Raw genomic sequence first — 27,744 nt, forward strand, 5'->3', positions numbered from 1 at the left:
TGTGTGTGTGTGTTTTATGTGTCTCTTGGGCTCAAGGTTGCCTGTGTGAGCAGATGAGGCTGAGTATTTCCCTGCAAGACAGAAAGCTGATGTGTTCTGCGTCTGACATCTGTGTGTGTGTGTGTGCGTGTGTGTGTGTTTGCTTGTCAGGCCAAGTTTGGCCTTTATGAAGAAAAGCAGATGGAGTCTATGTGGAGATGGAGGTGATGGGCCCACCATTCATACGGAGCATCAGAGCTCAGCAGGGGGAAATGGGCAGCAGTGACACCTGGTGAGTTTGTGATGTCACTTCCTGGACGGAAGAGTTTGGAATCAGCGGGAACCATGAGGATTCCTCGCAGTGGCTACTTCTTGAGCAAACTATCAGAAGCCTTCCTGAATGGTTTGGCAGGGTGAGAGGTTATCTGGGGCGATTTCCATGAATGTAAAAACATGCGACTCTGTGGTGAGGAGAGAGCTTCCAGGTGTGCTGACGTTTCAGCGTGCTTCCTCCAGACAAATGAAAATAATCTGTAGCATCAGGGCTGCTGCTCTCATTAAGCTGTTTATGGAGTGCCAGGGGCACTGAAAGCATAAACCATGCGCTTTCGCTCTTGCACTTTCACGCTCTCTACATGTCTCTCTTACTTTTTTAGTTCCTTTATAGCGGTAGCTGGAACTTTCTAAGAGGAAAATTTGGTTTGTCGTTTTTTTTTTTTTTTAAAGTGAGACAAAAATCCATGTGTTTGCTTTTGAGAACTTTATTAGATACAAAAATCCTCTATCTAACATAAAAATTAACCTAGCGTGGAAAGAAACTTTAAACCCATCAGATCAATTTTTGGGCCCACCCGTATCAACAATTCAATAGATTTACCATCAACTTTTTGCTCAGAAAGCTTATATTCCAGTTTGTAAAGTAATACTTTGCACATTTTGAATCTGGCTTGACCAGATTTTTTCTTTTTTTTTGTAATGCCGACTATAGACTAGACCCATTTTTGCCTCATGATATAAAGACAACTAAATTGATTGTATTTGATTTTTTCCATTTTAACAATATTGCAGTGTTAACTGCATTAATCAAGATTATATGTGTGTGTGTGTGTATATATATATATGTATGTCTGTGTGTGTGTATGTATGTATGTGTGTGTATATATATATATATTTACTGACAGTTTTGCACTTCAAGAACAGGGTTAGAAAACCACTGTTTTACATTCTGTTTATATTAATATTGTATTAATAAAAAAACTAAGTTTCCTGAAAAAACAACAGTTTTCTGCATTTATAATAGTAAGAAATGTTTCTAGTGCAAATCAGTATATTAGAATAATATCAGCAGAATCTGAATATCGTAGCGACACTGAAGACTGGAGTGATTGCTTTTAAAAGTTTACAGGAACATTTTGAGAACATTTTCAAGAACTTAATCGTTCACTAAAAAGCCTGCGTCAACCACAGATATTTCTTATTGGAGTATACTATTAGAATTTATTATAATATTAATAATAATATAACTGCATTTTTTGCAAATGTTATTTAAAAAAATAAAACATAACTGTCTAGCTTCATTGTCGGTTTATGCTGATAATCTCATGGTTGATGATCAATATTTTTGAAGAAGGTTAAGGACTTCCTTTCATTCAAATTTGATGTAAAGGGAAATAATTAATTTAATCCATATTTTACACCTTATTCCTGGAAAGTGGCTTCTGTTTTTCTCCTCTCAACATAAACACACTTACTCTTACTGCTTCTTCCTCAGTCCTTCCTATTTCTTATATTGTTGCTTATGAAAGCCTGACCGCCGATCATACTCAGTAGTGCTGTTCTTAGAATCAACTCTGCATGAACTGAGCTCATTTTAATGCATGTGTCAGACCGGTGACGGCTTTGTTCTCATCTCAGTGTCACACAGCTGATCTCTAAGGCTTAATGCTAATCCACCAACATTTGATTTATTCCCTTTCCAGCTATTACGTTCTCTGGTGGTAATGTGGATTGGCTCCATTCCGCAAGCCACCCTCATATCTAAGTTTCAGAGCATTTTATTTTCTGCTTTGATTTATTAAATTGTGTATATTTGACTTTTTTTCCCCAGTTTGTTGGCATATCTGTCGCATTTCATTTTGTGTGAGACATGATCAAAAAGATTGAGCAGGAAATTTCCTGGCAGAGGTCCATAGTTTAAACCTTGGCTCTCTTTAGGAATGATCGACAATCTGGCCCATCTTGAAAATCATATTGCAATTATGATTCCAAATAATATGATTTAACTGTTTTATGACAGACATCTGACATCTCAAATTGCACCACAAACTACAAGTGCACTGAACCTGCTGAGATGGAGTACTTGGACTATGCGCAGCAGACAAAAGGGTGCTGCCACTTTGCTTTGAAGCACCGACATATTTATTTAATTAAAAAAAGAGCCTTTTGCATTGGAGTAATCGCACAAGGCCATCTCTCAATGAATTGTGAGGCCATAATCATCACTGACTGTGTTTTTAGGTGGAGAATGGAGGCTCAAGTATGAGAGAGCCATCAGAGAAATCGAGTTTACAAGAAGAGACTCCAGCAGGAGTTTGATGATAAAACCAGAGGTTGAGCAGCAAAACAAGAGGCAGCTGGAGAGAAAGGTAAAGACGCCTCTTAGGCACGCAAAGAACATTTTTACACACTCAGATGCTGACAGCTCTGGTCTGGTACACAATGCAGGCTTCATATGTAATCCTGACCACAAAATTTAGGTCAAAGTAGCAATAGATATTGTATTTTATTGGGTCAATTTCATAAACATGTCATTTTATATATATATATATATATATATATATATATATATATATATATATATATATATATATATATATATATATATATATATATATATAAATAAAATCATTAGGATATTAAGTAAAAGTCATGTTTAAGTTATTTTGCAAATTTTCTACCGTAAATATATCAAAATTTAATTTTTTCATTACTAATAGGCATTGCTAAGGATTTAATTTGAGTAACTTTAAAGGCTTTTTTTTTTTTTTTGCACCTTTAGATTTAGATGCTCAAATAAATGGAGTTCTCAGCCAAATATTGTCCTATCCTAACAAACCCTTCATAAATGGAAAAGTTTACATCTCAGTTTTGTTTTGTTTTTTGTGGTCCAGGGTCACAGGTTTGTTTTGTATCATTATGAAATTAATATCCCTTCCCAGCATCCGTTTTGACTTTACTCTATCAAAATAACCAACATGTCATAAAGACTCAGATTTGACTCGTATTGTCAGTGTGGTCCAACACAACAGCATGTACTGTCTCAAGCTTGAATGTATTAGCTGAAAGTCATACATCTAGACAAGACACACATTGGATGGACAGATCCACCTGTACAGACTCACTGAGAAACCGTGTGTTTAGCTGACAGACCTGCAGGCAGACAATGAAGAGGTGCAGCGCGTGGCGCAGCAGCTGAAGAAGAAATGCCAGAGACTGACAGCCGAGCTGCAGGACACCAAACTGCACCTGGAGGGGCAGCAGAGCCGCAACCATGACCTGGAGAAAAAACAGCGCAAGTGAGTCAGACTAGATAAAGATTCACTAACAAGAGTGAAGAAATGATGAATTCATGATGCAGCAAGCTATTTTGATGCTTGTATGTTCCCACCCAAAATGAAACCCTATTGGCACAAAATCCTGTTCTTAATGACTGCATTTATAAATTTAGGTTATGATGACCATTTGCTTGCAAAGCCTGACATAGTGAAAGAAACTCTCTATCTGCTAAGAATATAAATTATACAGAAAACTGATTCAAACTGGTATCTTTTTTTTTTTTTTTCTCTGTATGTGAACCAGACTACACAGGTCGTGTTATATTTGTTAGACAAAACAAATGTTTCTTGCCGTTATCTCTGTAATAAATAATATTTAAAAAAATATATACATATACATTTACACACAAACACACAAGTCAAGCCCAAAATTATTCAGTTACCCTGGCAAATTCTGACTTAAAGTTACTTTTACCCAAATGATAAGACAATGTACAAGAAGCATCATTCTGGAAAAAATTATTGCTGAAATGTTCAGTGGAGCCCAAGGCCAAGTTTCTCTGCAGACTGCCTGATGTTGTTGTTGTTGAGAATTTTGATGTATTGCTCCTTTTTCATGATGCCGTTTACTGTGATTAGGGTTCCTGGTCCACCCGTTGAAAAACACCCCTCAAAACATTAGTTTCCCATGTTTGACAGTGGGGATGGTGTTCTTAGGGTTGAAGGCATCTCCTTTTATACGCTAAATGAAGGCGATATCATTGTGGCCAAACAACTAAATTTAGTTTGTTAATAATTCTTTGCACTGTAGCCACTGAAACTTCAAAACATTTAGATATGGTCTTTAGCCCTTTCCTGACCTGTGAGCAGCCGCAGGTCCTCAGTGAGCTCCTTTGTCTTAGCCGTGATTGTCCACAAACCAACAGCAGAGAGCTTCTGTTTTTCTCCTGTTGAGTTTATTAAAACAGCTGATCCCTTGAGGGTAATTACGATTTTCCTAATGCTTGATTTCTGGCTTGACTGTATATACAATATTTGTCAACCATATAACTTATAACCTTAAAGAAATTATTTTATACATGAACAGCTCAGTCTACATTGTGTGGTTGAATGAGTTAATTTTAATGAGTTAAAACCCATAGGATTGAAGAAAATGAATGTATGAAGTATATTATAAGCATGCACTGCATGTTGTCAGCTGCTTTAAATGCACAAAAACTCTGTGAATTCTCATTGGCTTTTAATGTATTCATCATTTGTTGGCTGGAAAAATGTTCCGAAAAAAATTCCAGCGAGATTGTTTCTTGCCATTTATTTTTATAGTTGTGGTGTGGAAATCTCTACTCCTTATAGAATTAGAATGATTATAAAAACGTTACAGTTTCCATCCTTGTGTGTACAAGCCTTAAGAGTAGTCCACCAGTGCCTCGGTAACAAGCATCTCAAAATTAAATCTGCAAGTCTGTCATTACTTAGAGCAGAAGGCCATAAGCAGAGTGCTGGCGGTGTGTGAAGGTGCTGCAGCTAAGCCTCTTTAGACTCATGAGTAAACAGGCGGAGGCTGTGCCTGTCACTGCGGAGGGGATGTGTGAAAGTCCACTCTAAATGAAATGATCGGCCCGGGGCTCAGGGTGACGGCGGATTTAGCCAGTAGGAGAGATGGGGGGAGGGCAAGGAGAGCGGTCCTTCATCTCTCTGTGGGGCTTGGATTAACACAAAGAGTTGCATAAGACTCATTTACGGGATCATAACAGGGCCTTAGAGAGAAGGGGGTGGAGAACAAGAGAGAACTAGGAAAAGAGGAAAAGAACGAGCTGATTTTCCTCTAAAGCATCACAGCCCCCTCGCTCATTGTTGCCCACTTACAAGTTAACCCAATCAGAACGCTTTTTCCTAATACCCCTCCTGACACACACGTCACACACAATACTGTAAAGCTTAGATGAGTTTTAGTTTCTCAACACCCTGCTATGCTTGGCTATTTAAAGAAAAGCAGGTATGCTATTTTTTATATTGTTGTTTTGTATTATCTTTTGTGTATTTCAGGCACATTAAACTTGTGATTTGATTTATAGTGATTAGAGAGATTAGTGATTCAAGAATTAGAAATTCGCTTTAGTTGTTGTATTGTTTATATTTCGACTAGTGCTCGACTAATATGGGTTTTTCAATGACAAATACAGAACTCTAAAGAGCAGGGAGGCAGATGTACAATTTAATGGCAGCAACTTGTATGAAATACATTTTTATTAATGGCGGAAACAGATAATTTAACTTTTGTATTAAATTTCATTTTAAAGTGGGTTGTGGATTTTTATTACTTTGTTAAACAATATTTGCTTTGTTCGCCAAAAAAAAAAAAAAAAAGTGATCCATTGACATTAGCTCAAAAATGTTTTTGTTAAGTAATGTCTTGGTGTGTTTTGTCTGTACAATGAAGTTCAGTGGAAATCCAAACCTTTGCTTACTAAAATGACTCAAAATATCTTCATTTTGTCCCTCAGAAAAAATAAATGAGTACATTTTCCTGTGATTTTATTCTAATGGGTCTTTCACCAGGAGTTTGATTGATAGACGATCTGACCAATCGTAACAGCGAAGTTACCATTATGTCCGATAAACAATCCAGTAGATTAATGTTGATGGACTTGAATACAGTACAGGTCTTAAGTGAAGTGTCAATTGTTTATACACCTTATTCTTCCTGTAGAAATTGGCATGGCCATTTTTACATTTTACGAGTCTTATTAGCTGCACACAATTGCTAATTTTGCTGCTTGATATTGCAAATTGGTCTTCCAATATTATTTTAAGATATTATCTTTTTAAACACACACGTTTATCTTTTACTGCACATTGTAATTCTTTTGTTATTTCCATAACCTGAAAGTCTCATCTGTAGGCTTACTACTGTGTTGTAGAATTAGGCGATACATTTTTTCATATTTGGTATTATATGAAAGCCTATCATGGTTCTAGTTTAATGCTTTTAAAATTTATTTGTGAATCATTTGATCTCAACAAATCAGATGCAATTATGGCAGCTTGTTTCACCACATCAGAACAGAGATTAAAGCATCTTGAAAGCATCTTTGTGCCATTGTTTCCTCTTTTTTTAAAATTTTGTGTTTTTGTGTGTTTGCAATGTCTGCAGGTTTGACTCAGAGCAGACTCAGGCTCAAGAGGAGGTGCAGAGAGAGAAGAGTCAGCGGGAGAAACTGAGCAGAGAGAAAGACATGCTGACCGGGGAAGTGTTCAGCCTCCGACAACAACTGGAGGTCAGCAACCTCTCTTATATCATCCTTCTTTGTTGTCTCGCACTCACAGATTTTCCTGGCTGTGACGTACTCGTGTCTGTGTGTGCTGAGGGCAGACTGTGTTGTTCTAAATGAGTTTTCTCTGCTCTCTCAGGATAAGGATCTGGAGATATGTGCTGTCAATCTGAAGCTCGAGCAAATGGAGGCAGAGCTTCAAGATCTAAACTCGCAGGAGACAAAGGACGAGGCGTCATTGGCCAAGGTTAAAAAGCAGCTTCGTGACCTTGAGGCAAAGGTCAAAGATCAAGAAGAAGAGCTTGATGAACAGGCTGGAACCATTCAGATGCTGGAGCAGGTAATCAAACTTACTATTGCATTTTTTTAATCTTGGGGAGAACTTTATTAATTTTCGCTAACTTTTTTGTTTTCAAACTTTATCTAAGAAGTAAACACGTGCACGCACACCACAGTCCACTCATGACATCATGTCACGAGAATAAGGCTATACGTTCTATGTAGCTGCCTGATGTTTAATGTATTATTTCTTGAAACGATGCACATTCTCCATGCACACAATTTTCACCTGTCATGCGTAATATGCTAATTCATGTAAATTCAGCTGATGTGTCGGTATGAAGAAACTGTCAATATTCACAGTCTGCATACATTATAATAATAATTACAAAGCATTTTATTGGCCTGTGCGACAGGGATATTTTGCATATGCATCTGTATGCATATAGAGTCTGTTCTGCTGGATTCCAATGCATGCGGAAGGTGTGGATTTGTATTCACTGAGCTGTTGATGTTGTGACCTGCAGGCCAAGCTCCGTCTGGAGATGGAGATGGAGAGACTCAGACAGACGCATTCGGAAAGAGATTGAGAGCAAAGGCGATGAGGTGGAGGAGATCAGACAGTCCTGCAGCAAGAAGGTATGATACAGTAAACAATAACTGCTAATAATCATTATAAACCTCTGGAATGTTAGCTTCATTGTATATTTGAATAAAAATATTAATATATATCATTTATCATTACATTTCCGTGTTCATGTTATGCAAAATTTGTGGAGCTGTTTGTAAATCAATAATAATAATAATAATAATAATAATAATAATAATGATGATAATAATAATACTAGTAGTAGTTATATTAGTATTATTTATTTTATTATACTATTATTAATGTCAGGTAATGTGTATTAGATATTAATATTATTTTACAGTAAATATTAGTATAAAGTTAAATATTTTACTGCACTGTTAATAATGCATTACTATATTAATGGAACATTTATTGTTTTTGTCATTACTATTATTATTATATTAATGCTGTCAAATGGATTAATCACGCCCACATTTGTGTACATAATTTGTAAATATTTTGTATATGTAAATAGAAATAACAATATTTGTATATATAAATATGAATATTTATTATTTATATATTATTTACATGTATACTTATGATATTTGTATAATATATTTATCACATAATGTTGTTTAATAAGTAATATAAAGATGTAGAAGATACATAAGATACATACATAAGCTCCCATACACATATACAAGTCACTACTTAAACATGCCCAGAATACTCTGCAACTGGTTTCAGTTCAGGTGAGTTCAGTTTATAACATTTTAATTGCTGATGTTCAGTTCTTATGCAGAGCTCGTTTCAACTCCTGTACAACATAAATAAACAAGACGTATTCGGCCATGTGTTGAATAAAATTTCCATTCAGGGTTGTTCAGCTCAGCTCTTGTTGCAGATAGCGGCTTTCACATTTGTGGAGTGTCTTTGCCGCGGAGGTGCAGATAAGCTGAACTCATTGAGTTTTGTTTTGATGTATAATTCATAGGGGCTGCTATTTTATTTTCATCACGTATAGCTCACCTTTCCCTCCTCTCCACTTAAACAATCAAGCTGCCAGTACAGTGCATCCCATAATTACCCTTCTTTCTCACAACCGAGTCCCTTGATTGACACTTGAAGGTGCTCAGAGGCATCTAAAGACACATTTAAGGAATGTGTTTATATGTCTGGAAAGGTGGTATATAATTAGATTGACTCTTCAGGGCAAACCTACTTCACAAAGCCCTCCATGATGTTCTGTTAATATGCTTGTGTGTGTGAGCAGCTCAAGCAAATGGAGGTGCAGCTGGAGGAGGAGTATGAAGAGAAGCAGAAGGTCTTGCGGGAGAGAAGGGACCTGGAAACCAAGCTGATGAGCGCTCAAGACCAGGTACAGCACCCGACTCTCTATATACTACACATACTGCGCTACATTTACAGTTAGTCATTTAGCAGATGGTTTTGTCCAAATGAGAACAATGGGAGCAATCAAAATCAACAAAAGAGTAATGATATGGAATTCCTAAAACAAGTTTCAGTTAGCTTAATGAAAAGGTTTTTTAAAATTAGGTAATGAATAAAAAGAAAACGGATAGACTAGAAAAAAATTTAACAAGCTAGTTTTAATTGCATAATAAATAAAAAGAAAACAAATGGACTACGAAAAGAATAAAAGTGTTGTGTTATGAAAAGGTTTTTTTTTTTTTTAAAGAATAGAATTAGAAGAGAGAGTGCTAAAATTGGAGTCAAATAAAAACCAAATACTGTATAGTACTGTATCAATATTTAAAATTTGTTAATTAAGCCTTGAGTCTTGATAAATATGTACAGTATTGTATAGTGCAAGAGTGATTTTTCATGTCATAATAATACTTTTATTTAAAAAGGGCACATTAAATTGATCAAAATTACATTTTAAAATTGTAATAATTTTCAGCAAATTACTGTTTTTCTGATCAAATAAATGCCACCCTTTTGAGCATAAGAGACTTTTAAATTCTTTCAAACTTATAAAGACTTATAAAGGGTATAACGGTATAAACATGTAAAACCAAACATCTTTCTGTAAATCACTAGTAGGGAAAATCAGGTAAATAATGCTGTTTTGTTGTTTATCTACTGGGGTAGTTGTTACATTCAACTGCAAAAACATAAAAATAACATATCCTTTATTAACAAATAATAATTTGTGACGGTTATGTACAGTGCAGTCTAAAATCCGTTTTCTGCATTTTGTTTAAAGAAACTGGCGTGCGTTTAAACGGTATATTTATATATAACTTGTATGTAAAATGTCCTTGGTGTTTTCAGGTGAGCCACAGAGATGTGGAGACAGAAAAGCGTCTGAGGAAAGACCTGAAGCGTACAAAGGCCTTGCTGGCTGATGCCCAGATCATGCTGGATCACTTGAAGAACAATGCTCCCAGCAAGAGAGAGATTGCTCAGCTCAAGAACCAGGTCTGTTCGTCGGCTCCCCTGGCTTCTGTAGTTAACACATCATATAACATAGTTTATTTATCTGTTTGTGCTCTTCCCAGCTCGAGGAGTCGGAATTCACATGTGCTGCTGCCGTCAAAGCACGAAAGTCAATGGAAGTGGAGATTGAGGACCTCCATGTCCAAATGGATGACATATCTAAATCCAAGCAGGCGGTAAGAGCAATAGAAAAAGAGCAAAAGTCGCGTTGTGCTTCTTTTAAATTTGAGTCGTTTCTCGCACAGAGACAAAGGACACCACCTGTCTTCATCCACCATAGGTGGCAGCCAGGATGTCATTTCAATTATTTACAGCAGGGAAATGATTTCCGCCCATAATGGCACGTTCCCAATGTCAGCTCTAATTTGAACAGGATGTATCGGCGTGAAATGTATTACACTTTAATAATTCCGTCATTGGTTCAGTATTATTTCAGCGTGGAGAAAATGGTGTAATTGTGTCTTCGCTGTAGCGTATTATGAAGTGATATCAGGAGAGACGGATACAGCCAAATTCTGCAGATGCTGTTCCCCTGACGCCGTCTCCATATTGTTTTCTATTTTTTTATTTATTTTTTTTGTACTCGTCGCCGCCTGTCATATTTGCTCAGCTCTCTGGAGCAAGAGACACTCTGACAGAAGGGTGCAGTGAACATTTTAATTTTCTATAAAGCCACAGCCAGGCTGAAGCATTGTTTTTGGTGCAGAGCGTTTTTGTGGGTATTGCTGAACCTGTCTCTCTTCTAAATATTGTCATATTGATTAGCAAGGCCATGATAAATGGTCTGGTCATGATGGCTGTGTGATTAGCTGCAGGTCTGTCTGTCACCCCTCCCTTGGGGGGCTCATGGATTTCCACTAGAGGATTTGAAGGTGGCACATAGGTTTGATACAATACACCTGCCAGACGGAGTTTAAAGGTGTGAAATGGAACAGTACAGACAATAAGGAATATCTTTTAGCAGTATCTTGTGTTAAAAGAGAAATCTAGCTTTACTGTGTAAGTATAATCCTGCAAAGCCAGTACATGTATATAATTTATGAAAACCTAAAAAATGTGAGATTATCGTGATATTGATGCTATAACCACAAGCACACTATAGTATTGCCATAAATATTTACATTACTATTCAGATATCTGTTTTGTGTGATTTTTTTTTTATGCTCACAAAAACTTTTTTCTGTTTTATACTGTTTTATACAACAGCGTTTTAGTGCCATATAAAAAAAAAGAAATAATCTAAAATGATGAGATTAAAGTCAAGTTTATGAGAATAAAGTCGAAATACTACGAGAATAAAGTATATAGGCTACTCTCAAAATATTAGAACTTTAATTTCTACAAATTAAATTCTTGAAACATGTAGACTTTATTCTCAGATCATTTTGACTTTATTGTCGTAATATTTTAACTTTAGTTTTGTAGTATTTTAACTTTATTTTCGAAATGTTTGAATTTTAAACATGTAAAATTTACATGTAATACTAAGAATAGTTTATGGTAATACTGTGAAATAGTAATATTATTTATTATATCAATTTAACTTGAGCATCCTGAATAAAATTATGATTTTTTTTTTTTTTTAATGCTTGTGCACATACAGATAATGCAATTTTCACATTTCAAAAGATTACTGAAGTCATTTACTTTTTAGGTCTTTTAAAGAAACAGTAGGAGTCTGTTTTTGATCAGATATTTTCGGTGCATATCAAGGAAAGTCAAATTATTTTTTAAAAAGTGCAGAATATCATCCCTTTCATTTTAATTAATTTGTCTGATTTTTTTAAAGAGATTGAAAGTATGAAAGCAATTGCTTTCATGAGGATGTTTTTACAAAATATGCTTTCCTACTTTTATGCTCACTAATTCATAAGTAATTTTTGACGTCTACATTTTTTTCGAATACATTTGAAAGTTACTCCTCAGAGATTAGCTGCCTGTATTGTTGAGGTAATTATTATTGAATGGAATTAGACCTCTGATACTGTTTGACAGAGCAGGCAGTGAAGTGTTCATCTCTAATTGGGAGACGGTTCTGTGTTCTCAGGGATTTGTACAATGCAAGCAGCTACTGTTTGGTGACGGGGAGACAGGAAAATTATCTCTTTAAGGAATTAAAGAAGCTGGGCTTTCAGTTGCTGAAGTCAGAGTGGTTAGATGCGTATGTTCCTGACATGCAGAGGTTTGAGTCCGACTGTGTTGAGTCTGTGGCCTATATGCTGCTGTTTGTATTAATAGAAATAGCTAAAAACACATTCTGGAACGCAGTTTGTTCCTGACGCATAAGCTTAGGACCTGCCAAAACATCAAGCATTTCAATCAGGTTGATTTGTTTTCCATCTCTCAGACATTTGTTGTTTCAGTTTGAAGTCATATTTGTGTTTGTCTTGTGCTTTTGTTTGATTTCCTTGTAGCTTGAGGAGCAGCTGAGTCGATTGCAGAGGGAGAAGAACGACCTGCAGTCCCGCATGGAGGAGGATCAGGAGGACATGAACGAACTCATGAAGAAACACAAAGCCGCTGTTGCCCAGGTAACTCTCTTTCATCATCGCACACAGAGTAGATGTACATGTACGTGTATGTACAATAGTTTTTTTTGTTATCATAAAAATTCACTACGAATAAAATGTTACTTAAAAAAAGCATACATCAAATTAAATATTGAGAGAGAGAGGCATGTTTCACACTGCAAATGTTTCACAAAGCCATATTTCACAGGTTAGGCCATTCACAGTGAGGAGAGTGCTATGTGAAGTGCAGTGTGAAACGGGCCTAAAAAGCATTTTTATTCACAATTGTGTTTTCAATTATATATTTTTTGACACTGTGCATATTGCGTGCTACATTTTTTCAGCATATTTGACATTTTCCAGTATGATTCATCGCCGTTTCTCAGCAACATGCAAATGAAATCGACAGCATTGTTTAGCATGTGCAGATGAACCACTTTGTATTTCTGTATTTGATTGGTCGCTCGTGCCAATGTGAAGGTATCACTGCAGCGATTGTCGTGTATTTAAGAGCGTGGGTTGATTGTCATTAAAAGTGTTTTAAACACAGCATGCTGCTATGGCAGCGATGTAGAGATGACTGATGTGTCTCCACAGACCCTAAGTAAACAGATCCTCTCCATTGGAACAGCCTTATTCCCCTGGGCTTACTTCACCAGCTCTATGGTTCATTTATGGGAACACTGCGCAGGTTTTGAAACACAGTCGCAATCATACTTGAAACGTTCAGACAGTCTCGTAGTTAACTCTCTCTGCTTCATTTCACTCACGCTTCTGTTAACATGCCATTTATTGCTGCCATTTTTCTTTAAGATGTCATTAACAGACCATAAGATTGCTTGTCTGTCAGTAGCTAAATAGTTTGCAGTGTGCTGTAAGATATATCACCAAAATAACATATGATCATGTGTAGCATATTTCCCACTTCTTTGGCATGTTCTTTGCGTGCCGGTTATAGAATACCAGCCAGTATGCATCAGTATAAGGAAGCAAACGCAGTCTAGCTTTATAAACAATTCATCGCTATCACTATCTTTTATTTCAGTCATTTGAATATTTCATACATACAGAAGACGTGCGCCCTTAAATATATAATTTATATAACATGACAAACGACTTTCAGATCACTTTAAATGGATAAATATGAAGGGTTCAGTTTGTCCTGTGATGTGCAGAAGATTTTGACCTCTCTGTGGTGTATTCTTGTGCAGTCCTCACAGAACCTGGCCCAGATCAGTGACCTGCAGGCCCAGCTGGAGGAGGCCATGAAGGAGAAACAGGACGTCCAGGAGAAGGTGAATTCACTTTGGCATCCATAGAGAAATGCATATTCAACACTGCATTCTCAGAGTACATCCTAGCTGGACTTAAGCATAGTTCAGCTTTGTCATTTGACTATTTTAATGATAGGATTACACTCTTCCCCGTTCAACATTAGGTTTGTTTGCCTTATAGCAGAGCTGCTGCGACCGATTGGTGTATGACATCAACGTACCTTGAGAGCGTTTGACAGCTGATTGTTTCATATGCTCTTTATAATCGCTCTTGCGGTACTTTGATGTCATCCACCAATCAGTCGCTGCAAGCATAGATTCAAGTCAAACACTCCTATTGACTCTTTAATGATAGGATCAGACTCCACTTCCTCAGAAAATGTAATCTTTAATTATATGTTCAGACTCCTCCCCCTCAGTGTTTGACTCTTTGAAGATAGGCTCAGGCTCCAATCATCTCAACCGTTGACTCTTTAATGATGGAATTAGATTCAACCGTCTCAGAATTTGAATCTTTAATTATATGAATGGACTCCGCCCCTCAGTATTTGACTTTTTAGCGATAAGCTCAGTTTTTAGCTCTTTACATATAGAATCGTTCTTCCCCTCTTGACTCTGCACTCTCAGGATCAGACTTTAATGTCTCATACTGTAGGGAACAGTTTGTTTCTCCCCTCACAAAACTCAAAGTTGAGTAATTTGCTCAACGACTCTGGCCAACTGTGTACTCAGATAAATTATTATTCTTAGCACAGAATATTTTCACTCTTTAAAACGACTGTGGCAATATGCAGACATGGCACAGTGATGGGGTTTGAATAATAGATTTGAGACCTGTGTAATTGAGCAAATATCATAACCTCAATTCTGGTCTGAACTGGGTTGGACCCATCACTCAATGTAGAGCAGTGGAGCCGTTTTAAAGGCTGATAAAGCAGGTAGGCCTTGTTAAACACACCCCGTGGTGGTGAGGGCTTTGTCTCTTTGAGCCATTGCTCAGCAGGTGATAGTTATATTCAGTATTTCCATGTCCTTTCTCAGTGTGTTTGTGTGAATTCTCACTCCGTAAGTGTGTGTTTGGCAGCTCACAGCCCTGCAGAGTCAGCTAGAGTTCCAAGAGCAGTCCATGGTGGACAAGTCTCTGGTCAGCCGGCAGGAGGCCAAGATCCGTGAGCTGGAGACCAAGCTGGAGTTTGAGAAGACACAGGTCAAACGCTTGGAGGTGAGTTGGCAGGATGCATGTTTTTATGTGGGTTGCTGGAAGTGTCAAAAGGTCAGTGCGCAGGCATTGAATTGTCAGATAAGACTGAAATTAATCTACACACCCACCAGGCCTTCCCCGTTGGCCCACGGTATAGACCTTTAACTCTTGTTCTAAAAGTGTTTAATAATTCTCCACCAAAAAAAATGTCACTGTGAATTGAATGTGAATTATTTCCGACCCCCTCTGTATTTTTCAAATTAACACTGTCCCATTTTTAAAGATGAAATGTACGTTTCGTTTTATGTGTGATATTTCATGTTGCCGGAGGTCATCGGTTTTTGCATTGTACACAACTAGTGTAATTAATGTGTTTCCTCTAATGCACATTATTTCAGCGTTTTGTTTTGTTTGATTTGATGGGGTTTTTTTTTTTTTGTTCCTTAAGTGACATTTTCCAACAGCCGGTACTCTTCATCGTTCATCTGTTTGGTGCTCCTGCTCACCTGCAGAATTACAATTGGCACTCTGCACAAATTACAACGTCTACTGCGCCACAGCAAAATCTGTCAACAGAAGCGATTTTAAAAAACGCTATTATTACTGATTTGTTGGACGTATAGCTCAGTTCAGGCTTGGGCAATGTTATCTCTAGAGGCAGCTTGTTTAAACCGTGCCCATCCAAAGCTGTAAAGAATGTCTGTTTTCCTAATCTGTAGATATTTCTCAGTTTGGATGCCAGCGCAGCCCACCTTTGGTGTGAAAAATCACAGAAAAGTTGCTGTGGAAGTTATTTGGAGTTTCACACCATATGGATAGCTTGACAATCTTGCATATTTCAGTGCTAGACTTGCAGGATTCTGTAAACAACCACAGTGGATCCAGAAACACTTAAGCGATGGTGCATGTTATTTCTCCGTATACGTGTTAAATAAATGATTGCGTCTTCTGCAGAGTCTTGTAGCGAGGCTGAAAGAGAATCTCGAGAAGTTGACTGAGGAACGAGACCAGCGCAGTGCCAGCGAGAATCGGGAGAAAGAGCAGAACAAACGTCTCCTGAGGCAGATCCGAGACGTCAAAGAGGAGATGGCCGAGCTGGCCAAGAAGGAAGCGGAAGCCAGCCGCAAGAAACACGAGCTGGTGAGAAGCCTGTTTCTGTTCTGCTTCACTGACGTTCTCATTCTGAAGTGTCTTGAAGGAAAAGTGCACCCAAAAAACAAAGTTCTGTGATTGTTTACTCAACTTCATGTCATTCCAAAGCAGTTTAGCTTCTTTCTTCTGCAGAACATAAAAGTAAATATTTTGAGGAATGTTAGAAATTACATGGGGAAAAAAAAAACCATTTTCTCAGAATGTAGTTTTTTTATCTTTCATGTTTGAATTACATAAGGGCAATAAATGATTGCAATTTGAAATTTTGAGTGAACTATACCTTTAAACGTGACAAAACAGAAAAGGTACATGCACCCTATATGGACCCTCTATATAACAGGTTTGATTAAACCTTTTAATTTCAGATGTATCATAATATTATAGCATACGGTGACATTCTAAAAAATGGTTGGCAACAAATTTTGGCAACAGGGCTCTTTTCTATTCCATGCATGATGTGAGGTCCATAAAGAAATTATTTATTTGCGGTAGTGAGAATGAAATTGATTGGCCTTCATAAAGTTCAGACCTGAACCGCTTTGGGATGAATGGGAACAGTGAGTCCATCGACAATAGTGCCTGACCTCATGGACCTCATGCTATTTTGCCCACAGCCACTATGGCCGATGAATACAGAATTTGACTTTGTCAATTCAGATATTCAGAAAATAGTACAACAAATACACAAATTATTACATTTTGATAGATTTGTTATGCGTGTTATGTAGAATAAATATTTAGTGTCAGTTACAAAATAAATAATTTAATAAATAAATGGGTGCACTAATATTAAAATTCTGGCTAATACAGTGTAGCTACTAATTATATTGGCCAATAATCCATACAATTAAATTTTCTTGTACATTTTGTCTAAAAACGTTTGATTAAATTGTTTTAGGCATCACATCATGTTATTGTACAGCTATTATTTTGTATACTTATGTAGTATAGTATTAATATTTAGAAACTTTATTTTTATATTTTTCTTTTAATTTAGTATTTTTTTATTAGTTTGTTTTTAATATTTCTCTTTAGCTATAATTTATTTTTGCATTAGCATTAGTCATTTTAATTCTTAAACCCTAGTAACACTGACGTACTGCGAGGAAAAATTAATCTTCACTTTAAGATTCATAAAAGATTATCTTTGACAGTAATCCTAAATTAATACGATGTTTCAATAATACCTTTTAAATCAATGTTAGATGACCATAGCACAGTCTAAATGCAAAAATAGGCAGAAACGAGTGCCTTTTACTTATACTGAAATGTAACCCTGTCTCTTCAGGAAATGGATATTGAGAGTTTGGAAGCGGCCAATCAGAGTCTCCAGGCAGATCTCAAGCTGGCCTTTAAGAGGATCGGAGACCTCCAGGCTGCTATTGAGGATGAGATGGAGAGCGATGACAATGAGGATCTCATCAACAGGTAACACTTGCTGCTTTGAGGACTTTATTTAATGCATACCTCAGGAGAGCTTCATGTGTATAAGCGAGTAAAAAAAGAGATAGAAAAAGAGAGAAGACACTATCTGGATGAATGCACTGTTCACTGAGCTTTTGGAGACGGCAATCAACGAGCCAGTCTCAGTCATCTCTTATTCACACTCTCTTAAATATTTATGCCTCGAAAACTGCCGCACATAATTTGGAGCTCCTTTTTTATGTACTTGGCCTCATCAGTCAGAGGAAGTCATCTCCATTCAGCCTCATTCCGCGCCGCTCTGCTTCTCTCAGTGACCTGCACCTTACTGCACAGAGCTGAGTTTATTTGCTCGTTTACGTGCGTAGAAGAATTCCAGTCACCCAAATAACAGGAAATAGCACCACACTCATACTTCACAATGGCTACAGAAGTCAGCAAAGGTCAGAATTCTGGGTAAACATCTTGAGAAATATGTAGCACTAGAAACCTTTACACCAGACATGATGAAATATCAATCACAAGCTGTTTTTAAGACTGTGACTTATTTTTCTTTTCCTTTTTCTTACATCCATTGTTCTATATTTTTCCCATTTGAAACTCACTTATTTCTGCTTCTTGTTTTTCTTTTGTTTGTGTTTCATTTCCCTCCCACCTCCAGTTTACAAGACATGGTGACTAAGTATCAGAAACGAAAGAACAAAATGTGAGGAGTTAACGTTTGAACTCACTTTAACATATTTGAATTCTCCTTTGCCCTCACAGGAAGATGATGCAGTATGCATGCAGTCATTTTCGAAAACTGAAATGCAGAATAGGGAATATTCTGTATTGTAAATCTCGATTTCGAAAATACTAGAAGCACCATGTTGATACTGCATCACACTTCCGGGCATGACAACTAACATCACAAACATGGTTTTCTCCTTATTATGCACGATGCCTCATACATAATGTATGCGTACTACAGACTGCATGCTTTTTCTAAGCCAAGCATGCTCCCTACTCAGTTACTCTCCCCAGATGCAGTTCCTTTACCCTCAACCCCTGCTTTATAATTTTGAACTTTGGATACCTGGTGCTTCAACATTGGGACTTGATTCAGTGATGGGTAAGAGCCATTTTGAGTACAGGCCATTGTGTAGTTACATCTCTGCAGGGTCCATACCGTGGTCTATCCCCTGGCTGTCTAACTCGAGAGCCAGAAGGGTCCACATGCAGACTTATTGGATGCTGGAGGGCCTTGTACAAACATCTGTGAGGGGTTGCTCTGCCCTCCCTCCTTCTTGGCCTTCTTTTACCTCTCTTTCTCTCTCTCTCACTCCTTTGAATAATTCACACTTCTGTTCTTGGGACTTAGCAGCCTCTTAAGGCAGGAAAGGAAGGCGTGTTCCTCATCAATCTTTCAACCATGAGGACTAAATAATGAATAACCCTCAAATGTCCTACAAAAAGCCCCCCAACTCATCTGGCAACGGCCTACAACAAAGTACCAGCCCTTGGCGTCGAGCCATTTCATTCCCCTGTCAACAGTCCTTGGTCCTCACTGTATGCCACTTACAGCGTTTTCCAGTTTTAAAAACCCTTAAGCTCTAAGCACCACTTATTACATCATGTGAGAAAGTATTAAAAGCTAATGGCCAGTCTGTGCATTACTGATCAGGTTTAGATGGATGTGCCATTGCAGAAATGTTTGTTTGAGTTCATGCAGGGATGTTGACCTTTCTGGCCTGATCATTTAATTGGGGAGTTCTTGTTGCATTGTTGTAAATTAGACTGGCTTCAAGAGGTTTGTTAGCTAAATGCAAACCTTAGTGGAGAAAATTAGTAGAGAGCTGATTATTCAAATTTTCCCAGAGCATATGAGAGAATAGACAGGGCATAACACATGACAAATGAGTAGAACGGATATTTTGAAATGAGATATAATTAGGAGCCTTGTTCCTCTGCCCCTTTCATGAGCATATGTTCTACTCCGTGACATGATTTACAAATTTTGTTTACAATATATCATGAATGACTTGAAATATTTATGAAGATTTTCAGGTTAATCAGTGATGGGAAAAGTCATTGTCTCAGTGACTAACTAGCCTACATTCTGTTATGTGCTTTTGTCTTTTTGTTACTTAGGGTTTTTATTTTTCAACTTGACGTTATTTCAGTCACATTTTAAATATTAAAATTCTGTTTAGTTTAACCTTTTCATATAATATTTTATTTGAGCTATATTTCAATTAACAAAAATGCTTTTCATAGTTTCATAGTTAGTATTAGTTAAAGATAATCGTGGTTTAGATAAAGTTCAAACATGCATGTAAAGAGGCATTTGGCAGAAAGGCAAATATTATTCCCATGGTTAATAAATATTTAAGTACACATTTCAGTCGATGTAATTGAATCAAGTGATTAATCAAATTTCTTGCAATTAGGCAAATAAGTATTGTTAATTTTGCATGCTAATTATTCATGTAAGTATGTTTGGAAAGCACACAAAAGCATTGTAAATGTATAACAAAATAGTAATAGTTCATGCTGTCTATCTATCATAATTTCAAAAGACTTAGAATATTGTTCCCAAGTTGTATTTTTTAACTATTATGACATTTTTATTGTTCTTTTTTTTTTAGATCATTTTGCAGCTTAACGGCCCCAGTTGAAAAATGTTTGAAGTTACATGAGGGTAAATAATAACTATAGAAATGTTTTAGAAACTATTTCTTTATCCTTCAGTTATTTCTTTTACAATGTACAATTAAAAAAATATTCAGAGGCAAAGCCTGGAAACTGTTGCACAATATAAAAGTCCAAATTCTCCCCTTTTAAGGGTCAGGGCTGAAGAGCGAGCGGGAATAGAGAGAGAAAACAGAGTAGAGAGACAGAAAATAGAGGGGTTGAGAGAGTTCTGTAGGTGCTAATGATAAATGTAATAGCCTGTAACAGAGATGTACAACCAATGGAGGCATGTTGTCACAGACAATTAATGTCTCTCCTCTCTCACTGTGTTGTTTGTTTGTTCCCCTGGGCTTAGGTGCAGCTTAACTAATGGTATATGGTCAAGGACATAAATTGTGTGTGACATTTTGCATTAGCGCTTCATTACAAAGACCCTGCTGTCCCACTGTTTAGCGATGGGCCGGCTAGCAGAGCTCAAGGCTTATTCACACAACGTTCTCACCTCGGTTTACCTCCAGGGCACTAGGGCTTACGCAAGAGCCAAAAGGGCTCTTGAAGAAATACACACTCTGGCACTCGTAAGTTGCCTTCCTGTATCGACGGAGCGCTATTCATTTGACAACAAATTCTTTTGTCCTGAGTGTATTCACTTGAGTGTATCAGATCTTATAATTTAGACCCTCTCTAGCACCCTGACTGTGAGCGTACAGTTAGTGTTTAGCGACATCTGCGCTATCTTGTGGGTCCATGCATATATAATATTCTCATATGCATAATACCACAAACGGAGAGCTAAGCAGACCGGAACCCTAATGTCAGAGAAAAGCAGCTGCTGCTTCAGAGTTAACCTTCTCTCTGGGCCTGGGATAATGAGCTACTGTATGTAGTATAATTTCATTGGGAGATATTTGACTCCTACGGTGCTGGAGGACAATAACAATGATTATTAAAATTTAAATTGAAACAAAATTGTGAGAAAAGGCTCAGTTCGAGTGAAATCTTCTTTAAAGGTCTCCTGTCTGTGCATATATGGAGACGTTTTAGCGCTCTAGGTCCTTGAAGGGCGATTCATAGTTATTCAGTGCGGTGTGCTGTGCGATAAGTGAAGGATAAGACTAATCTAAAGAGGCAGGGAAGCATTGACTTGCAAATCCAGCCAAACATAAATCCAATGGTTTTATCTGGTCCAGAGAAATGAGCAAACAGGACTGGGATTCACAGCGCCGCTTTCCGTGTGAGGTGCTAATGCATCTGCTCCCAGGGACATTCGGCCTGTGTTTACTCGCTCATATTGACAGCAGCAACACTTCCCCACAAAACCTAATCGTATCTAGAGATGCATGGTATGGCTAGCCTAGTAAGTCAAGTTAATTGCAGTCCCGTAATGGCTCATTCCTTCATACCGTTCTTTAACATGGTAGTCCAAGGCTAAATTAGCCTGAAGGCCTTCTTTTTTTTTTTTTTTTTTTTTTTTTTTTTTAAAGGAAGATTTTTCACAAGCTTTCTACTACCTATAATTCTTAATTCAGTTTTTATTCAACTATACATCACAGTATTTTCATTTAGCTGTTTCAGTGGCTCGTTAGCCTGCATAGCTACACCTAAAATCAGGAGCATGGTAATGATCTCTTAAAATGCTGCCTCCGCAGGCAGCCAGCTAGATTTTGGAACAGAGCTATTGTCTGGTAAGCTACAGTCTGAATGGTTTTTCTCTTTTCAGTGCTCTCCTTTCTTCTGGTTTGGCTTGGAGTTGTACTGACCTCACCCTTTTGGATGCTTCACACATTAAACAAAGCCAGCTAGCTGCAGGATACTGTTGTTGGACTATGAGTCTGACTTACTAACACATAGGCCTTTTCCAGGTTTCTAGAGTTCGGGGCGCATGTATCTGTTGTGCCTTCACCATAATTCCCTGTATTCTTCCTACTAACAGTATGTACCAATTCTGCTTGTTCATTTTGTTGACATTCCCTCTCTTCCTTCTGCACAGCGAGGGCGCCTCTGATACCGACTCTGAGGTGGAGGACCGCGTTGATGGGGTGAAGTCATGGCTGTCCAAAAACAAGGGCTCTGCCAAGAACCTGTCAGATGATGGTAGTCTGAAGAGCTCAAGGTCAGTTCTACAACCTCATTCCCCCTGTTACCCCACAGAATGGTTTATCCCAAAGCCAATGCAGCAAGCAAAAAAAAAGGTGTTTGGAAAAGCTAATTAGCTAACGCTAAGGGATTTTTCTGTTGGTTTTGTCTACCTTATTCTCCCCATTGTCAGCAGTTTGATAAGAGAGGCTTGTAGAAAAGGGAACGGCTTCACAGGCAGATTAATGGATATGCCCATTGGCCAGTTGGCAAGCCTACCTGTGCCTTTCTGCTGAAGATGAATAGGTCTTCCCACCGGCAGACACTTTCGATTTTTTTTTTTTTAACCAGAAGATTTAAGTATGGCCCTTGAAGTTTTTGCACCTTTTTAAAACCTTGACAACTTTTGGGGCATAATTTCAATCATTTTGATAAATTCAGTCAAATCTTTAAGGTGCAGTCTTATGGGAAGTTGGCAACAGATTACAGTCTGTAATTTATTTTATTGACGTTTTCTAGCATAAATCATCCCTTAAAGGGAATCATAGTCTTAGTCAGTATCTGTTTTTATGCAGTTACCTCAAAGATGTCCACCTAAAAGGATCTTTATGTCCACATTTATATGTAGACAGCTGAGCTTATGGATTAACTATTGATTTTGAATCACAGAAGCTTAAGAGTCTTCCTTAAGTGCCTCGTATTCCCTGCTGTCACATCAAACTTTCATCTATATTCTACCCTGTCAGCTTGGATAAACCTGTACTGTTACTTCTCTCTTTGGGTGTCACTCATCTTTTAAGTTTTTATTCATGTTTTTTCTCATTCTCATATTTCCATTTCTATCCTCTCCTCCCTCCATCTGTTTGTCTTTCTATTCTGTGCACACCCCGTCTGCCCCTCCTTCATCTAGATTTGCTGTAAATGTTGACGGAAAGGAGGGAAAAGAGTGGGAAGAGGGTAAAGAATGGAAAGACAGTGGCAAAGGTAAAGAGTTAGAACCCATCAGGCCTGTGTCTGTCATGAGTTCCCTCAGCTACAGGAAACGCTCCAACATGAAGGACTCCATAGGAGGTAAGGGGATGAGAGAGTTCGCCTCAACACCCTCAAAGAACAATCTGATTCCCAGGACCTGTCTTCCTTCCGCAAGAACAAAGCCAAGCAGGAAGCTGAGGATGACTCCTACTCTGTCAACTCCTGGAGGAAGGCGGGAGATGATCTTGAGGATCGTGGATCTGTCATCTCTCAGGCCTATTCGGAAGCAGCTAGTCGGGCAAGGAAGGGCATGGAGAGCCGCTGGTCTGAGTTCGATAAGGAGTCTGTTGTGTCCTCTGTAGCCCTGCCGGGTTTCCACCTGCCGACTGCGATGGACCTAGATGACGATGCTATTTCCAGCGTGAGTCGCATGAGTTCAGTAAGCCGGCGTCGGAGCATGCCTCGTCTTGACGATCGCCAGAGTGAATATGGTTCACCTGTAAGCCCTAGCTTGAGTCGACGTAGCCCTGGAAGTGTGAGCCGTGCCGATTCCCGTATGTCGCTGTCTCGCAGCTGTCGCCTCAGTGAATTTGACGTGGATGACGATGCCCGAAGCATAGCATTCAGTGAGGCTCGCTCCAGCGCTTACAGCCCCCACTCAACCTCCGGCCGAAGCTTCTCCATGCCTCCGCAAGCCCGGACCACTGACTCCAGTCCGCCTGATGTCTCGGACGTCAAGCCAGTCAGTCACCGCAACTACCTGGACCCTGACCTGGAGGCCGCCATCAATGAAGTGTTAAGCTTCAAACCCATCAAGTTCAAACGCACCAGCTTGGAAGAATCTGAAGTGGAGAAAAATAGGCCAGGGGGGGAGGAGGAGGAGGAAGAGGATGACCGAAAGAGTGTCACCAGCTCCAGGATCGGCAGGGACAGTGGCCGCTCTTCCAGCTTATGCGTCGCTCTGCTTCAGCTGTGGACTTCATGCTCCAGCAGCAGCCTCAGCACCCGCAGCAGCCGCAGCAAGAAGGGCAAGAGCAAGAAGAAGAAGAGGAGAAGCCACAGCTCAGAATCAGACAGCTCTGATGATGGCCACAAGAAAAAGAGCTCCAAGAAGAAGAGCAAGAAGTCCAAGAAGAAGTCCAAGAAAGAGTCTTCGTCTTCCTCCTCATCCTCAGATTCTGAGTCTAGCACAGAGTCAGACTCCAGTTCAGGAGCGTCCACTATTTCTTACAGAAGCTCCAGCAGTATCAAGAAAGCCCCTGGCAGGCAGGCCTCAGGCTCTGAGGGAGAGCTGGAGCCGAAGACCCTCTGAAGGAGCTCCCCAATGACTAAGAAAGAGGAGAAGAAGAGAAAGAAGAAAGTAGACAATCTTATGATGAAGTACCTGTACAGGCCTGACAGTGACTAAAGATTGCAGTAGGTGATACCTGGTGTGGAGTGAAGGAACGCAACAAGCATGGTGTTAAACTAATACTCAAGTACCTCAGTACCATCTCATTCATTATGCTTTATCATAACTTTGCTCTCTACTTTCAGTTTTTCTTGCACTGTGTTGATTCACTTTGTTACTCACACATTTCAGTAGTTCTCAACCTTTTAGACTCAAGGCCTTCTAATCTAAGCTCTTACGTAGCTCTGAATAACTACATTTATATCATTTGAGACTTACTGGGACTCTCTAGAATTTTTCTGAAGCCTCCTGGTTGAGAACCACTGCACTATATCATTCACTGAATGTCTTTGTGATGTAGTATCTCAAAATAACAGTGTAACTAAAGTCAGTTTGAAATTCTTTCTTTGGTCTTGGGCATAATTAAACAGAAAATCGATTAGGATTGCTTGCCAGCAATTAACCTGAAGTTTGTATTATTATGACAAAAGGAAGATAAGACTCAGTGACACGAAAAGTTATCGTTGACTTTTGGAAGAGGGTGAGGTATTCAGGCTTTCTCTACATCGGTCTGTTCGCTTTTGTATAATTAGAGGACACAGTTCATTTATATGTTAATTCAGTGATAAGATTATGAGTAGACATCAAGAATATTACAAGTTGTTTAAAATGGACCACAGATTTTTATATCAGGGGATTTTTAATAATACATTATTTTATTTGTATTCAACACTATATTGGCTTCACTATGTGGTTCACTAACTGAGAGGACGTGACTGCAATGGCATCTAGATCATACTAGCAATATATTGCTATTATATCAGTTATCAGTCGATATTAGCTATTAGTTATAATACTGGCTATTTAAAAGGAATAGCTCACCTATAAATGTAATTTCTGACATTAATTGCTCAATCTTTTCATTCAAGACTATCATTCATTTTCAGAATGAAAATTTTTATATTTTGATGAAATCCGACAGCTTTCTGACCCTGCATAGACAGCTGTCAGATTTGATCAAAAATACCAAAATTTCCTCTCATTTCAACCATAGTTTTAAGAAGAAACTTTTTGCGTTTGACAGACTGATGTCACATGGATTATTTTAATTATGTCATTACTACCTTTTTGGGACTTGAACATGGTAGTTGCATTAGTTCATTAGTTAGTTGAACATCTGACGCGTCACAAGGACTATATTTGTATAACTTTACTAACAATTATCCAACAAGGTGAAGTTTAGAGCACTAGTGCACACGGTGTGATTTGCATGCGATTTTTTTTGTGACTGCACCTCTAATGCGTCATCAGAGATGAAACTGGACAAGACCTGTTAAATATTATTATCCCACATTCAGAATTTTGATAACCCAACATTTCCGTTAGAAATGATCCTCTTTGGTCTATCTTTCCACATGCTGATCCTAATCAAAGCTTTTCTATCTCCCCCTCCAGCCCACCCTCCAGTCGCAGACGCTTCTGCCTTGACAGATCTGACGAGGAAGAGGAAGAAGAAAAAGAGGAAGGGAGCGCGGGCCGAAGCACCTACCGCTCCCGCTACAAACGCAGCAGCTACCTGAACGACAGCGATGGCGAGACCACCGCGTAGCCAGCGCACACATTCACATGCACTCACGTTCACAAACAGGAGGACTTAATATCAGCGTCTTCCTTGAACTCGGATTTAAGATTTCGGCGAGAGAGGAGCATGATGGGACGCGCTCTGGCAAAGATATACCCCTCATTTCTTTCAACTTGTTATTAGTATTATGATTTCACATGTGCTTTGTGTTTAGAGCTTTAAAGGGTTTGTACAGCATCACGAATCACAGCACTGTTGACTCTTTCCACTTTGTGTGCTTTTACTTCTGACGTTCTTCCTCTTCCTTTCTAAATAAGCAGTGACTTTACCAAACACCATGCTTGCATTCTTACTCCGGTCAGGATTCAGTAATGGATGTTGCTCGAGGCGACTCGCTACAGCCTCTTGCATGGTCAGGCCTGAGCCAAAGACACATGGCATTATGTAAACGCAAAAATTTTCTGTTGTGCTAAATGTAAAAGAAAAGAAAATCAAGAGGAAAAAATGCAAAGAAAATATTGTTTTTAAAAAAAAAAAACTAAACAAAAAAACAGCAGTGTAGTTTTAGGTATGTGAGCAAATGAGTTTTTCTGTTCTTGACTTAAGTCTAGGTGGGATTCATTTAAGACCACCTTCCTCTCCATCTTCGCTTTCATATGGTGAAGGATTCTTTTTTTTTTTTGCCAGAGGAAGAAAGGAAGTCCATTTCTCCTCTCGGCCTTCATTTTGTTTTGATGTTTAATGTGGAGAGGAAAAAGCGATCAGGTCAAGGATATAAGAAGGCAGCATATTAATGATGTTCAAGTCTGGTATCAGACCTTTTTTTTTTTTCCTGTAATACACCGGTCTTATTCTGTTTTGACTGAATTGACTAAGTGCTTGCTCATAGTAAACATTATAAGGCTCAGCGGTTTATTCACACACACTTTTTTATTTGTTGTGGTTGTTTTGTTGTTCTCAGGCTTTTTTTGTTTGGCTATCATAGAGGTCCGGCTTTCCCAAGGGAACGCCCATGATCTTGGCTATATGGGGCATTGTGGTAATTTATCATCCAACTCCACCGATAAACCGCTTCAAAGTTGCTTTTGCGCTGAGGTGATGCAACCAGAAGCACGAGATGAAGACGTTTGACAGAACCGATACTGTGAAATCCCAGCTTCCCTGCGGCATGTCGTCACATTGATTCATCAGTATTTTTGGCCTTACCTAATGACTTTGAGACTCACTTGAACCCGTATGGACACACACCCCTCTGATTTTCATTGTTGCCTTCTGTTTTGTTTTTCTGCTATCATTGTAGTATTTATGATCTAGCATTGATGGATTCAGCAAAGCTGCCAAAATATAAAGCAACAGCATATGAACTAGCAA

The 27,744-nt window shown here is 38.4% G+C and overlaps 1 protein-coding gene across 1 annotated transcript; it reads left to right on the forward strand.

The window, feature by feature from the left end:
- Positions 1-324: 324 nt before the first annotated feature.
- Positions 325-26,382, forward strand: LOC122325998 (unconventional myosin-XVIIIa-like). Its single transcript, XM_043220671.1, is given in 20 exon segments — positions 325-382; positions 2,497-2,624; positions 3,400-3,554; positions 6,688-6,811; positions 6,945-7,145; positions 7,612-7,662; positions 7,664-7,723; positions 8,932-9,036; positions 9,957-10,103; positions 10,184-10,297; positions 12,536-12,652; positions 13,843-13,926; positions 14,990-15,127; positions 16,061-16,246; positions 17,547-17,686; positions 18,342-18,386; positions 22,344-22,466; positions 23,340-23,500; positions 23,503-24,821; positions 26,247-26,382. Coding segments are annotated over 19 exon segments (3,444 nt in total). The 3' UTR covers positions 24,810-24,821; positions 26,247-26,382.
- Positions 26,383-27,744: the final 1,362 nt, after the last annotated feature.

The sequence above is a fragment of the Puntigrus tetrazona genome, chromosome 21, assembly GCF_018831695.1.
Source record: "Puntigrus tetrazona isolate hp1 chromosome 21, ASM1883169v1, whole genome shotgun sequence".
NCBI classification, from domain to species: Eukaryota; Metazoa; Chordata; class Actinopteri; order Cypriniformes; family Cyprinidae; genus Puntigrus; species Puntigrus tetrazona.